Source organism: Excalfactoria chinensis, chromosome 19 (assembly GCF_039878825.1).
Source record: "Excalfactoria chinensis isolate bCotChi1 chromosome 19, bCotChi1.hap2, whole genome shotgun sequence".
Taxonomy (NCBI): domain Eukaryota; kingdom Metazoa; phylum Chordata; class Aves; order Galliformes; family Phasianidae; genus Excalfactoria; species Excalfactoria chinensis.
The window spans coordinates 55,269-71,114 of NC_092843.1; the positions used below are offsets into that span (position 1 = coordinate 55,269).

Genomic DNA, 15,846 nt, shown 5'->3' on the forward strand with positions numbered 1-15,846 from the left:
TGGATTAAACACTGTGTGTTGGATTAAACACTGTGTGTTGGATTAAACACTGTGTGTGTTGGATTAAACACATATTAAACATGTGTAATGACACATCACACAGGGACCTGCAGGACCCATAGAAGTGCATAGGGTAGCATGCTGCCCTGTAACAACCCATAGTGTCCCATAGCCAGTTGTGCTGATGTTCACTCACCATGGGCCAAGATTCACAGCATTCTGGGATAGCCTGAGTGGCCAACTCACACTCTTGGCCACCCTCCATCTCCCATGGCTCCCACACCACCCCCACTGCACTACTACTAAGCCCTGCCCCACACACGCAGCTGCTGCTGTTCAACAATTTTTATTGGCTGAAAGCAGGAGAGTTGCGAGATCCAAAGGGAATTCATCAGAGGTTGGAATGCAGAGCAACTGGAGCTTTCATTCCTCATTGAGTCCTTTCTATTGGAAGAGAAGATGGAGGGAGGTGATGAGGCACATGAGGGACAGATACGGGGTGAAGCTGCGGCAGGGATGTGGGGCAGGAACCCACCTTGTTGCTGATGTCACGGCTCCGTGCCCGCAGCTTGTTAACCTGGGACTCAGCTATGTCGGCACGTTCCTCTGCCTCATCCAGCTCGTGCTGCGCCTTGCGGAACTTGGCCAGGTTGGAGTTGGCCTGCTCTTCCTGCGGGGTGAGGCAGTGCCATCTTGGCAGCTGTCTTGTCATCTATCCATCCACTGGTCAAACATCCATCAGGCACCCAGACATCCACCCAGGCTTTTTCCATCTACCCAGTGATCCTCCAGCTACCCTTTCCCACCCATCCATCTTCTCTCTCCTTCAGTCCCATCATCCTTGCAGCCATCTCAGTGTCATTCTGTCCATCCACGCTTCCCCATCCTCTGTCCTCAGTGCAGCCATCCACCCCTACTCTTCCATTCATCCATCTTCTCAACCACCTGTTTCTCCAGTTTCTCCACCTGAATCTTTATCCAGTGTCTCCATCCATCAATCAATCACTTTCTCCATTTCTACATTCTCTCCAGTTCCTCCATCTTCTCTCATTTCTCCATGCATTCTCCTCCAGTTTCTCCATCAATTTCACCAAGCAATTTCTCAAATTTTTCTGATTTCTACAATTTATCCACCCAGTTCTCCACCCATACATCTGTCCATTCATCCATTTCTCCAACCTTTTCCAGCCAGTTCCACATTCCTCAACCATTTTTTCTAGTTTTTCCAATTTCTACATCTACTTCTCAATTTTTCACAGTTTCTCCCTCCCATTTTCCTCTTCCTCCCCACTGAACTCACCGCTTCCTCTGCCTGCCTCTTATAGGCCTTCACCTTCAGCTGCAGCTTGTCCACCAGGTCCTGCAGCCTCACCATGTTCTTGCGGTCTTCCTCTGTCTGGGGGGAGGGGAGAACACCAAGGTGGGAGACAGTTGGTCCAGGCCCCATAGCCTGTCATGGATCTCCATGCTTTTGGTAACCATGGTGGCAATTAGAAGTGGAGATTATTTAGAGGTGTTCTTGGGAGGAGTGTGTTTTCCCTACAAGCTTGGATGTAGAGGCAGCAAATGGCCATGGTTGTCAGTGTCCACTGGCCACAATGTTCTCAGGCACCCATGTCCCTGTGACCACCAGGTCTATGCTTTAGGTCATCCCTGTCCCTACACATAACAGGTGAACCATGTCCTAGGTCACTCGTCCCCATTGCTATCAGGTCAACCATGCTGTAGGGCACTCATTTCCCTAAAGCCAACAGGTCAGCCACATTCCAGGTTATGTAGCATCTGTGTGAACACAGAGTGGGTGACATTCCAGATCATCCCTGCCTTTATGGCCACCAGCTCTGCTGTGATGTCCCACCTGGTAGCTGAGCTCCTTGACACGCCGCTCTGACTTGCGGAGTCCCTTGATGCTCTCAGCGTTGTGCTTCTGCTCGGCCTCCAGCTCATTCTCCAGCTCCCGCACTCGAACCTCCAACTTCTGCAGCTGTTTCTTGCCTCCCTTCAGGGCCAGCTGCTCAGCCTCATCCAGCCTCAGCTGGAGGTCCTTGACAGTCTGCTCCATGTTCTTCTTCATCCGCTCCAGGTGGGCACTTGTGTCCTGCTCCTTCTTCAATTCCTCCGCCATCATGGCCGCCTAGGCAAGGAAGATGAGACACCAAGGGGGGCATGGAGAGATGGAGGAATGTAGGGAGTCCCAAGAGGTCCACTGATCCCATTGGTAGGAGAATGATTGAGGGTGTCCTCGGTTCCTCAGCCAAGTTCACCATGTCACTCACATCAGTGATGGCCTTCTTGGCTTTCTCCTCAGCATTCCGGCACTCCTGGATGGCTTCTTCCACCTCTGTCTGCAGCTGGGAGATGTCAGCCTCCATCTTTTTCTTCTGGTTGATGAGGCTGGTGTTCTGGAAGAGAGGAGCACGGCAGTCACCTGCTGTCCTCCAGTGGGACTTTCTAGGTCTTTCTGCCCTCCAGTGGAATGTTTTATGTCTTAATGCTCTATCTCTTGCCCCTCCCCAATGGGATATTTTAGGAGATGCAAGGCTGAGTCTTCATCAAAGTGTCCTCACCTGGGAGTGGAGAAGCTGGACCCGCTCACTGGCCTCAGTCAGTTCCTGCTCAGCCAATTTGCGAGCCCGCTCACTCTGCTCCACCATAGCCCGCAGCTCCTCCAGCTCTGACTGGAGGAGGTTGTTCCTCCGCTCCACAATGGCAATGTTTTCTTTCAGGTCCTCATTAGCTCGCACAGCATCGTCCAGCTGTAATTGGGTGTCCTGCAAGGCAATGTGGTGGGAGGAGCATGAGCAGGGGGGTGGGAATTGGGGTGAGCATGCACCCAACAGCCATCTTGTGCCACCCAATGGCCACCTAAGGATCACCCAATGGCCACCCAATTGTCATGCAGTGATCACCCACTGACCCCACAATAGATGCCAGGTTGGCACTCAGTGGACACCAAACAAGCACACGGTGACCTCTCATGGCTACCCAAGGGTCACCAGATAGCTACCCACTGGCCACTCAACAGCTACCCAATAGGCAATCGATGGCTACCCAACAGTCACTCAACAGGCATCCAGCAGCCACACTGGGCTTCCCAATGACCACCCAGCGGCAAGCTAAATTCCAACCATTGGCTGTCCATCAGCTAGCAAATGCCCATCCATCAGCAACCCAGTGATCAGCCAACAACCACTCAAAAGCCACTTAGTGGTTACCCAATGGCATCTTAGTTTCCACCCAATGGACAGCCAATAGCTACCCAGTGGCCATCCATCAGCCAGTAAATTAATATCCAACAGGCATGCAGTGGCCACGCAATGGGCACCCAATGGTCACACAATAGCTTCCCTATGGCCACTCAGTGGCCACCCATCAGACAGCTAATGGTCACCCAATGACAACCTAAAACCCATCATACTGCCACCCAATAGCAAACTTGTGCCACCTAATGTCCAAATGGACAACTTGGCCCATTAATTCCTGATGGGTCAGCAGTCCTATGGATACCTTGAGATAGCCCTGCAGTGCCTTGACTTGCTTCTGGGCTTCAGCTGCTGTACGGTTAGCGTGACTCAGCTGGATTTCCATCTCATTGAGGTCACCTTCCATCTTCTTCTTCAGCCTCAGAGCCTCATTTCGGCTTCGTGTCTCAGCATCCAGTGAGGTCTGCAGTGAGTCTACCACCCGCAGGTGGTTGCGCTTGGATTGTTCCATCTCCTCATCCTTCTCAGCAAGCTTGCGCTCATAGTCAGCTTTCACTTGATTAAACTCTAGCTGGGCCCTCAGGATCTTCCCCTCCTCATGCTCGAGCGATGCCTAGGGAGGACAGGAAAACACTATTGGACACAGAGGACACCAGGACACATGGAAATATATGGGGACAGGAGGGGATAGAGCTTGGCTCACCTCTGCCTCCTCCAGTGCTGCTTGCAGCTCTAGTTTCTCGGCATCCAGTTGCTTCCGGACCTTCTCCAGCTCATGGATGGATTTTTGGCTGGCTCCCAGTTGCTCTGTGAGGTCCGAGATCTCCTCTGCACGGATGACAATCCATCAGATCACGTAGAAATAGATGGATGACATTGGAGTGGCCAGGTGGAGGCCATAGTCTCACCTTGGAGGTTCTTATTCTCCCTCTTGAAGGTCTCCAGGTGCTCCAGTGATTCCTCATAGGCATTCTTCAACTTGAAGAGCTCAGTGCTGAGAGACCTAGCCTCCTTCTGCGATGCCTCCAGCTCAGTTTGTGACTCCTCAAACTTCTGCTTCCATTCTGACAAGATCTATGGGGACACCAGCAGAACACTGCTTATAACCTCTTTCTCCATGGAGAAACTTATCCTCCTAACTCTTACCATATTCTTTCATATTCATTCTGGTGCCCTGACCTTGTCAAAGTTCCTCTGCTTCTTGTCCAGAGCAGCAGCCGCTGCGTTTGACCTCTCTACATCCGCCATCAAGTCCTCAATCTCATTTTGCAGCCGGTGCTTTGTCTTCTCCAAGGAGGAACACTTGGCATTGACCGCCTCCACAGCCTCCTCAGCTTCCTGAAGTCGTTGTGCCAGCTTCTTCCTACCAGATGGACAGACAGAAATCACACATATCCTTTCTGGACTCCTTGAAGAGCCTCCATCCATGGAAGATGACTCACTTGGCCTCCTCCAGCTCCTCAGTGCGTTGGATGGCATCTGTCTCATACTTGGTCCTCCACTGGGCCACCTCGGAGTTGGCCTTGGAGAGAGCGCGCTGGAGCTCAGCCTTGGCCTCCATCTCTTCCTCGTACTGCTCCCGCAGCAGGTCACAATCATGTTGAGCTGATTGGAGGGCATGGGCCAATGCGTTCTTGGCCTGAGGCAAGGAGAAGATGGAGCTGTGTTAACTGGGGACAGCTTGAGGTCCTCCAACTCAGTATTCCTCAGGTATTCCTTAGACCAACTCAACCCAAACAAACTCAACCCAACCTAACTCAACTTCCTTGACTTCAACCAACTCAACTGAGCTCCTCCATCCCATTCCTACCTCACTCCTAACATCATGGCATCTCATGCTCTAAACCTCCAGCCCTACCAACCTCTCCAACAAGGCCATACCTTGGCCTCCTCCTCCAGCTGTCTCTTGAGGTCCTCCAGCTGCTGAGTGTAGGTAAGTTTCCCTCGCATCAGCTGGTTGATGAAAGCTTCCTTCTCCTCCAGCTGCCTTGAGAGCTCGCCTAAGGGGCACAAAGAGGGGTGATCACTGTTGAAGAGAACCCAAGAGCCAACCCACAGTCCCGAAGGCCAGCAGCTGTGTGTGAGATGTGAATGAGGCACTCACTGTTCTCTGTCTGGAGCTTGGCTCGCTGTGTGCTGAGGTCAGTGACAGTGCGCTGAGCCTCCTCCAACTTGCTGCGGTGCTCATTCATCTGGTCTTCTGTGGTGCGGCACATCTTCTCCAGGTTGGCCTAGAGGAAGGAAGGGAAGAAAGATACAAGGGAACATGGGAAGTGTGGAAGAAGAACTGTCCCATCTAGCCTCATCTAGATCTCTGCAGTTGAGGCCCCAGTCTCCTACCTTGGCCTTGATGAGCTGCTCCATGTTGGAGCTGACATCATCCAGCTCCAGCTTGAGCTCACTCTTCTCCTTCTCCAGCTTCTGTTTGACACGTTGCATGTTGTCGAGCTGTTCACTCAGCTCAGCCACACTGTCGGCATGCTTCTTGCGCAGTGCGGCAGCTGTGGCCTCGTGCTGCAATGTGGCCTCCTCCAGGTCCCTCCGCAGCTTCTGGAATTCTGCTTCCCGCTTCTTGTTAAGCTCAAGCTGCACTGAAGTGGCACCGCCTGCCTCCTCCAGCCTCTCGCTGGTCTCCTCCAGTTCCTGCAACAGCTCTGAGCGCAGCTTCTCAACCTTAGCCCGGCCCGTTCGCTCTGCCTCTAGTTCCTCCTCCAGCTCCTCAATCCGTGCCTGTAGTCCATGGACAGATAGAACATCACAGGGGCTTCCCTTGGCCCAACACTTCCACTCAGCCAGTTAGAGACTCTTCAACCCATCTCAACCAGTTGCATATTCTTCAAATCCAATCTGATGGAGAGTCTTGAACCCAAACCAACTCCATCCACCTGAACTCAACCCAACTCAATGGAGATTCTTCAACCCAATCCACCCAAATGGAGACACCTCTACCCAAACCAATTCAACCCAACCTAACAGAGATCAGCACAACCAAGTGGAGACTCTCAACTCCACCTCTGCCTTACCTGAAGCTCTTTCAGTTTCTTCTGGAGCTGGGCGGCAATCGCTTGCTCATCCTCAATTCGAGCATTAAGCGTGTTGAGTTCAAAGTCTTTCCTGGAAGAGAAGAAACACCAATTGCAGTCCCAGGTTCTCAGAGAAGAGCGGGATTATGGTTAAGAGACAAAGGGTTGGAAGAGGTGGTGGGCAGGTTGCTACTTTTTCAGCCTCTCCTCCAACTGCTGCTTGTCATTCTCCAGGTCCATAACGCTCTCCTGAGCTAGCTTCAAGTCACCTTCCAGCTTCCTCTTGGCTCGTTCCAGGTCCATCCGTATCTTTTTCTCCTGTTCCAGTGAGCTCTCCAGCTGCAAACAATGCAGAGACCTCCATTAGCTGACAAAAAAAACTACCCTAGAAGGATGTTTTCCCACAGGAGAAGCAGGTCTCACATCATCTGCTTGCTGTTCCAGCTTCACTTTGGCCTTTGCTAAAGTGTTGACCTTGTCTTCCTCAGCCTGCAGGTCATCCAGGGCTTGCTGGTGAGACTCCTGCAGGGTCTTCTTCTCTTTGGTCAGCTTGGTGATGTTCTCATCCAGTCCAGCCATCTCCTCTGTGAGGTTCTTGACCTGCGTGGTGAGAAACATCAGGCTTCCATCTTGATTCCAAAGGTAGGGCCAAGACAGAAAGAGACTGCTCTTACTCATGGTCAAGCTGAATCTTATTTAGGTGACACAAAAGAACCCAGCCAATCACCCTTGGTTCTTCTCAAACCAAACCTACCAACTTACATCTCATTTCAATGCAACCAAACCATTTTTGGGCCAAATCCAACCCAGTCACCCTTGGGTCTTCTCAATCCAAACACCTTTTGTAGTTTCTCAACACAACTCAACAACTTTTAGGTCTTCTCAACCCAACCCAGCCACCCTTCAATCTTCTCAAACCAAACTACCCGTAGGTCTTCTCAGCACAACTCAACAACCTTTAGGTCTTCTCAATTCAACACAACTCTCCTTGTGTATTCTCAACCCAACCCAACTAATTTTGAGTCACCTCAATCCAACCTAACTGAAATACCTTGGGACTTACCAACCCAACTCAACCATCCTTGGGTCTTCTCACCCCAACCACTTCACCTTGTTTTCTGTGGCATGTTTCTCCTTCTCCACTTTGGCCAAAGACAGCTCCAGGTCATCAATGTCCTTCTTAAGCTCTGAACATTCATCCTCCAGCTTCCTCTTCTTGGCTGTCAGCTCGGCATTCATCTCCTCTTCTTCCTCTAGCCTCTCGGTCATCTCCTTCACTTTGGCCTCTAGCTGGATCTTGTTCTTGATCAGTTGATCACAGCGCTCCTCAGCATCAGCAAGATTGTCTTGTTCCTATGAAGGGGGCGAATTGATGGGAACAGGAAGGAAGGGAGAAGGGAGTCTGTGGGGTTGGGACATCTCCATCACGCACAGCCTGCACTTGCAACTGGAGGTCATTCTTCTCCTGCAGCATGGAAACCATCTTCTCCTCTAGCTCCTTCCGACGTGCCTCTGACTTCTCCAAGGCTTCCTTCAGATGCCCAAATTCCTCCTTCATCGTCTGCATCAGGACACAGAAGACCAATAGCAATAGCAAATGGTTCCACCACTCATTAGCCCCACCCTAACAACGTCCTTGGTGGCCCACACCATAATGGTTTTGTGATGTCCTCACACCTGCATCTCCTTCTCAGTCTCAGCGCTCTTCAGCAGGGGCTTGATCTTGAAGTAGAGCTTCATCCAGGGCCAGTTCTTCACCCCCATGAAGGCCCGGATGTTCCATTGGATTACCAAGAGTGCATCCCTATGATGGGGACACTCAGATGATGCCACCACCCAAGCCCTGTGTAGTGGAGCTGGGTCACATGAAAGCTCCATCCCTGGTAGAAGGACCTATCCCCATCTCACCGGCGCTCCAGGATCTTCTTGAACTCAATGCGCATGAGCTGGCCTCGGGCTTGAGCTTGGATGCGGGTGATGATGAGGGAGAGGCGCTCATCCCGCATCTCCTCCAACAGCCCCAGCAGCCCAGCCTTGAAGAAGACCTTGGAAGAGAAAGGAAGTGGTTGAAAAGAGGATGGAGCAGGAGAAAGGTGGGATGGGTGGGACTGGGTTGGATGGAAGGGCTGGAGATTGAATAGGATGGGAGAGCTGCCTGGAAGGGTTGGGGGACAGGCTGAATGGAAGGAATATTAGATGAGTTGGATGGAAGTGTCAATGGTTGTGTTGGGTTAGAAGGAAGAGTTGGAGATTGGATTGAAGGACTGGACACTGGATTGGATGGAAGGGTTGGATGAAAGAGTTGGATATGGGGTTGGATTGGATGGATAGAAGAGTTGGTGGCCAAATGAACAGACCGATGATTTGACGTATGGATGTACTTCACCTTCGTATGCCCAAATTTGTACTGGTTGTGGTCAATGTCAAGGGATCCCAGGAGCTTCTCAGCACCCTTGCGGCTGTCAATGAACTGCCCCTCGGGGATGGCTGTGGGGTTCAGGATGCGGTACCTAGGTAGAGCAGGAAGAGATGACACAAAATGAGCTCAAAGCCCATCTCCACATCCCCAACACCCGTCATGCTGTCCCCACCGTTGGCGGAAGTCCCCATAGAGGATGCGATTGGGGAAACCCTTGCGGCAGATGCGAATGCCCTCCAGCACCCCGTTGCAGCGGAGCTGGTGCATCACCAGGGGGTTGTCCATCACACCTGTCAGGTAGAGGGTAAAAATGGGTGGAGTCAGCCTTTAACCACACCCATGGCTACAACCACTCTAATCTCCACTCCCTCACCCGGCTCCTTCCTCTCATTAGGGATGAGGCAGCGGACAAAGTGGGGATGGGTTGTCTTGAGGTTGGCCATCAGCTTGTTGAGGTTCTCCTGGAGGAAGACAGAAAAGACTGAAACTAATGGGCCAGAGGGGAGGAGCAAGAAGTCCATGGGGTGAGGTAGTCCTCCCTCTGTCCCATAGCCTGTCCTTTCCATGGGGCACTCACCCGGTGCAGGGCTGAGACAGTCTGGAAGGAGGAACCTTTCTTCTTGGCTCCTTTCCCCTTTCCACTGTCACCACCTGGGGAAAGGAGGAGGGGTAAGGTAAGCAAGGAGAGAATTGCTGGGGGTAGATCTTCCTCATCCCTCATCCAACCATTTCCATCCATCCTCTTACCAGCATCTGCCCCAGCATAGTTGGAGAAGAGACTGGCCAATAGCTTGAGGGCTGACTTCTGGTAGAGCCCCACCACTGTCTCATTGAGGGGATCCTTGTTCTTCTCCAACCAACCGATAATATTGTAATCCACTGTGCCCGCGTAGTGGATGAGTGAGAAGTGGGCTTCTGATTTCCCTTTGACATTCCGGGGCTTCCCAAAATTGGCCGATTTGCCCAAGTGGTTGTCAAACAGTTTGGCCTTGAAGGTCATGTCTGAAGCTTTGGGGAACATGCACTCCTCCTCCAGGATGGACATGATCCCCATGGGCTGTCAAGGAGAGGACCTCGTTGGCCATGGAGTACACCGATCACCACCCAACCGATCATTTTTGGGGTCCCTGGCAAGCTCCAAGTGGAAGAGCACCCCAAAATGCCCTGGGAGAGGCAGTACCTTCTCAATGAGATCAATGCAGGCCTGGAGGTCCATGCCAAAATCAATGAATTCCCACTCAATTCCCTCCTTCTTGTACTCTTCCTGCTCCAGCACAAACATGTGGTGATTGAAGAACTGCTGCAGCTTCTCATTGGTGAAGTTGATACAGAGCTGCTCAAAGCTGTTGAACTGGGGAGAGAAAAGACAGTCAATGCGGTCAATGTAACACCCAACATGTGACCCAGTGGGTCAATACAAGGCTGAATGGAGTCAACAGAGTCAACTGAAAACACAGTGGGGTCATCAGAAAACCCAAGGGGGGCAGTGAAATGCCCAGTAGGATTAATGGAGTTAACTACAGACCTATTGCAGTTAACATAACACCCCACAGTAACAATAGAAGGAATTGGAGATCCAACAAAGTCAACAGGAAATCTGACTTTGTCAATGTAAAGCCCAGTGGGAAGGTCAATTCACCACTCAGTGGGGTAAACGCAGCATCCAGCAGAACTGCATTCCCACTGGAGTTCAACATTACTCTTAAGGACATCCATTCAATGCCCAGCTGCAACAACCCAACACCAAAAAGCACCCATGGTGCTCTCCCACAGCCTCACATCAAAGATCTCAAAGCCTGCGATATCCAGAACACCGATGAAGTATTGACGAGGCTGTTTGGTCTCCAGAGAGTTGTTGATCCTGACCACCATCCAGTTGAACATTTTCTCGTAGACAGCCTTGGCCAGAGCTCCAATGGAGTAGTAGACCTGCTGGACGCTCTGTCCCTTGGTGACGTATTCATTGCCCACCTTCACTCGGGGGTGGCACAGCCCCTTGAGGAGGTCAGCTGAGTTTAGCCCCATCAAGTAAGCCGACTTGTCGGCATCTTCCCATCAAGGACAAGAGAACATGATCAGGTCCCACCTCCTCCACATCTTGGAGGGAGCTGGGGGACCCCAAAATATGTCATCCCATGAACCTTCGGTGCCGTCTGGTTCCGCCTGCTCCTCCCGTTGCTTCTGTTTGAACTTCATATTGCCAAAGTGCATGATGGCGCCCGTCAGCTTGTAGACACCAGACTTCTCCTCAGCAGTGAAGCCCAGGACATCGAAAGCACTCTGTAGGGTGAACAGAGGGAGTCAGTGTGGGCCTGATATTCCCCCAGCACTTTGCTGAGGGCACAGACATTATATGTCCCACTCATCTTCTTTGTTAGACAATCTCATCTACCCACGACCTGCTTAACCATCTAGAATGTCATTCATCCATCTAAAGACTCATCCATCCACCACAGACTCATCCATCCATGCACTCATCCATCTAAAGATCCAAGCATCCATCTAAAGAATCATTCATCCATTTCAGGGCCCAACAACACATGGTTTCTTCCGCCTGACGATTTTATCACTCATCCATTGATTCATCCACCCATGGTCTCCTCCATCTGAGGACTCCTCCATCTGCTTACATCGGTTGCCAACAGCTCTTCCGAGTCATCGATGGAGGCCACTGTCACCTCTCCTTGGGAGACGTAACTGTAGTCATAAGGGTTGTTGGTGATGAGCAGCATCTCTGCTCAGCGGTGGAGCAGGAAAGAGGGAAAAAGACACAAAATAATCTAAATGGCATTCAATTGCTGGGGAAAAAAAAAAAAAAAAAAAAAAGAGTGGAAAAAGAGAGGATGGAAGAAGACCCAACTCACCCAGAAGCTCAGGCTTCTTGTTGGAGAGGATCTGGTAGAAGATGTGGTAGTTCCGCTCAGCCTTCAGCTGGAAGATGACTCGGGACTTCTCCAGGAGGTCTGGGGAGGATGGAGAGGTTTTGAGGTGGATGGTATGAGAGGATGGATAAGATGGATGGAGGGTTGGTATGATGGCTCAAAGATGCATCCCCAAAGCCACTCACAGGTCTCTATATCGGCTGATGCCAACTTCCCAGTAGCCCCAAAGTGGATCCGGATGAACTTCCCCTATGAGAACAGCAGTGTGAGACTTCCCTGCCCCATGGATCCCCAGTCCTGTCTTATAGATCCCACCCAACATCCCCACCACTCACAAATCGCGAAGAGTTGTCATTGCGGACAGTTTTGGCGTTGCCAAAGGCTTCCAAGGCAGGGTTGGCCTGGATGATTTGATCCTCCAGTGTTCCCTGGTGGTCAGTGGAGATCAGTGGAAGGGAACAAGCAGATCCACAAGTGTGGGATGCTAAAAGAGTATGGCCAGAGGACCCACCTTGCTGCTATTTGCCACCTCCTTTTTGCGGTCACCAATGGCAGCAATGCTGGCAAAGTACTGGATAACCCTCTTGGTGTTAACAGTCTTCCCCGCTCCGGATTCTCCACTGAAGCCATGGGACAGTGATGAGATGTAGTGCAGTGCTGCCCTCCCACCCCTCAAGGACCACAGGGCTGGGACTTACGTGATGAGGATGGACTGATTCTCACGATCTGCAGGGAGAAGACACAAGAGATGGTAGTCCCACTAACATAAAGACCAGGCTTTAGCTCTGGGTCCATTTTTTGGTGATGGAATTTGCAAGTCGGAGGTCCCTACCCGTCAGCATGTTCTGGTATGCATTATCTGAGATGGAGAAGATATGGGGTGGGACCTCAGTCCGCTTCTTGCCACGGTAGGCAGCCACCACCTCAGCATTGTAGACCGGAAGCCACTTGTATGGGTTGACGGTGACACAAAAGAGCCCTGAGTAGGTCTGGAGAAGGGGACATGGGACAGGATCATGAAGTGTCATCCCACTAGAAGGGATTCTTGGTGACTCAGTGGGTTTGGAGATGGGACATCCCAGTTCTAGGTGACCAAAGAACTCTGGAGGAAAACTACCACATACTAGTTGCCTCAGATCATATGGGCACAATGTGACCACCCAGATCTTCATGGAGAAACCACAATGCTCCTGCATCTTTATAGGCTGTAGGGCCACCTTATAGATTTGGGGCTGCTCAATAGGCTATGGGGTCACCGCTTTGGCTGTGGATCTGCTTCAGGGGCTGCTGGGAAGGCTCACATAGATCATCCAGGAAGCATAGCGCTCCTTGAGATTGTAGAGAACGGCAGGCTCGTGGAGGAATGTCAGCATGGCCATGTCCTCAATGCGGTCAAATTTCGGGGGGTTTTGGGGGTGCACATCGGCTTCAGGCACTGTCAGGGTCTGCAGAGAGATCCCAAGAATCCCCCAAATGCAAGTTTAACTTTTCCACCCCGGATCCCACCGAATTCCCTCTTTTCAGCCCCAAATCCCCACAAATCCAGTTTTGTCACACTAAGGTATCCCCCAAAATTGCATTTTTTTATTCACTCCACTACATCATGGTTGCCATTTTAAGTGTCCCCCAAGTTACCTTTTTTCACCCCAAGTCCCACCAAATCCTTTTTTTTTTTTTGCCCCAAATCCCAACATTATCTCTTTAAACCTCAAATCTCCCAAATCAATCCTTTCCACCCCAGATCCGCCATTAACATTCTTCTCCATATCGCCCAAGCTGAACTTTTGCCCAAATCTTTCCATCCCAAACCCGCACAGTAACCCTTTCTCAACCATCACCCTCTATAGACCCCACCCTATTGAACCCACTCCATTTACACCACTGACTACCATTGATCCTCACTGACCCCACCCCACTGAATCCCACTGATTCTCACTGACTCACCTCCATTGACCCCACCCCATTGACTCCCACTGACCACACTGAATCAACCAGCACTGATCCCACTGTCCAGCTCCACTGATCCCCACTGACCCCACCTCCTGAAGCCCCCCCCCCCCAACCTCATCTCTCACCTCCCCGGTCTCCGTGGTGACAGTGACCCCATTCCCTGCCCGGGCAGTGATGCGGGCGCGGACGAACTCCAGCTGGGGGTGGGGCACGAAGCAGAGCCCTCGAGTGTCACCTGGTGGGGTTGAATGGGGCCCCTCGGGGGCACGCAGGAAGGGGGCAGCCGCACCCAGCAATGCCTCCATCTGTCAGTATGGCGACAGTGATGCCATCACAGCGGCAGTATCACGGTGACATTGTCACAGTGATGCAGGGACCCATAGGGATACATGAGCTCCATAGAAATGCATGGGCCCCACAGAGATCAGGGGTGCCTCACAGACATGCGTGAGCTCCCCACAGACAGACTGTCCCATAGATATTTGTGAGACCCATAGAAATGAGCTGTGACCCATAGACATGCACGAGCCCAATAGATATGCAGGGACCCCACAGCAATCCACAGTGCCCCACAACAATGTATGAGCCCCATAGACATGCATAGTGCCCCACAGAAATGTATGGACCCCATAGACATCCATGAGACATATAGGGATGGGCGGGACCTCATAGACACACATGAGCCACACTGAAAGAGCAGCACCCCATAGCAATTTGTGAGCTCCACAGCGATGCACAGTGCCCCGTAGGAAAGTGATGCCTCCCCCCTTCCCAACCTCTCCCCTCTGCTCCACAGCATTCATACCACCCCATAGAGCCTTGTCCTGCCCCAAAGTGCTCCCCTGCTTCATCATGTCCCCATGCCCACATAGCGGCATTGTGTCCCTGTGCCACACATCAGCCCTGTACCTTCAGTCTCTGGCTCTAGCACAGGAAACAGGAACAGATCTGAAGCGCTGGGGGAGAAAGGCTGTTACCCACAGCTCCCCCCTGCACCCCATATATCCCCACACCCCCCTGCCCCATAGATTTCCACCTCCTCCCACATTCCCCTGCCCCATAGATCCCCATATCTCCCTCCCCCACAGATTTTCACATCCTCCCACATCTCCCTGCTCCATAGATCCCCATATCCCCTTATCCCATGGATTCCCACATCCTCCCATATTCCACTATTCATAGGTCCCCACACACCTTATAGCCCATAACCCCATATCCCTCATATCTTTGGCCCATAGAGCTCCACGTCCCTGTGGGGTACCTCATAACCCCATATGTGACCCACAGCTCCCCATATCCCCACATCCCACATATCTCCCTGCTGCCCGTAGATCCCAATGTGCTCCCCATCTCTCCCCATCTCCCCACCTCCGCCTGCCCCACACCAATCCTGCTGCTGCCCCACGGCTTTTATGAGCTTTCCCCGCCCCACCCCGCCCCCTTCTGTCTCCCCTAAAAAATTCCTGGAAGAGGGGGAGGGGAGGAGGGCACAGGAAGGGGGGGGAGCCTGCCCCATATCACACAACAGAGCCCATAAGGAGCCCATGCTCCGTTCCACAGAACACACTCTGCCCAATAGTTCCCATTCTATCCCATAGAACTCCCTCTGCCCCACAACTCTCCTTCTCTCACATAGAACCCCCATTGCCCCATAGATCCCATTCTTCTCTGCAGTACACCCTCTGCCCCTCAGTTCCCATTGTGCCCTGACAATCCCATTCTGCCCCACAGATCCCCTAGCAGACCCATAAGCTCTGCCCCATAGTTCCCGCACTGTGCCCCACAGTTTGCCCTATAAGCCCTGCCCCACAAGTTTCTGCTCTACCTATAAGCTCTGCTCCATAGAACCTTATCTGCCCCATAGGCTCTGCCCCACTATGCCTACCCTGTGCCCAAAGCCCAGACCCACAGGTCCTGCCCCATAGAACCTGCTGCAAACCCCACAAGAGACACAGGGAGCAAGCTCTGCCCCACAGGTTCTGCCTCTTAGCTCTTGTTCTGGGTGTGTATGGGACTCTATAGAGCTCTATGGGGAGCAATGGGGTTCTAAGGGTCCATGTGGATCTCTATGGGACACACCATGGCTGCCACCTCTCACTGCTGACAGGGGGGCAGGGATGGGGCTATTTCTGGCCTCCTTATCGCCCAGCCCCACCTCCGCCTCTTTGTCCCCTCTTTGTCCTTTGCAAGTGACAAATTCCTGGGGATGGGGCCACGGTGGTGGCCAGTGGGGGCTGGGGACCCAAAAGACCCATAGAGACTCAAAGAGACCCCATAGAGACCCACAGGAGACCAATGGGGACACGGAGCCTGGGGAACTTGCCCTCCTCCTCCGGGCTGGACACGATCTCCACAGGCTGCTGAGGGGA

At 52.2% G+C, this 15,846-nt stretch overlaps 1 protein-coding gene across 1 annotated transcript; it reads right to left on the reverse strand.

The window, feature by feature from the left end:
• Positions 1–328: 328 nt before the first annotated feature.
• Positions 329–14,451, reverse strand: LOC140260889 (myosin-7-like). The gene is made up of 38 exons (XM_072353660.1): positions 13,603–14,451; positions 12,829–12,972; positions 12,360–12,516; positions 12,226–12,253; positions 12,039–12,147; positions 11,863–11,955; positions 11,713–11,776; positions 11,510–11,608; positions 11,276–11,379; positions 10,787–10,925; positions 10,425–10,693; positions 9,826–9,996; positions 9,393–9,702; positions 9,223–9,296; positions 9,019–9,106; positions 8,818–8,935; positions 8,613–8,736; positions 8,135–8,271; positions 7,904–8,030; positions 7,659–7,787; positions 7,337–7,579; positions 6,650–6,826; positions 6,420–6,565; positions 6,227–6,317; positions 5,544–5,933; positions 5,308–5,434; positions 5,085–5,203; positions 4,646–4,842; positions 4,383–4,566; positions 4,112–4,277; positions 3,907–4,031; positions 3,508–3,816; positions 2,568–2,771; positions 2,277–2,402; positions 1,859–2,134; positions 1,301–1,396; positions 536–670; positions 329–444 (listed from the first exon to the last, which is right to left on the reverse strand). Exons 1-38 carry the CDS (start codon positions 13,780–13,782, stop codon positions 424–426), a joined length of 5,796 nt encoding a protein of 1,931 aa, XP_072209761.1. The 5' UTR covers positions 13,783–14,451; the 3' UTR covers positions 329–423.
• Between the last annotated feature and the right edge of the window lie 1,395 nt (positions 14,452–15,846).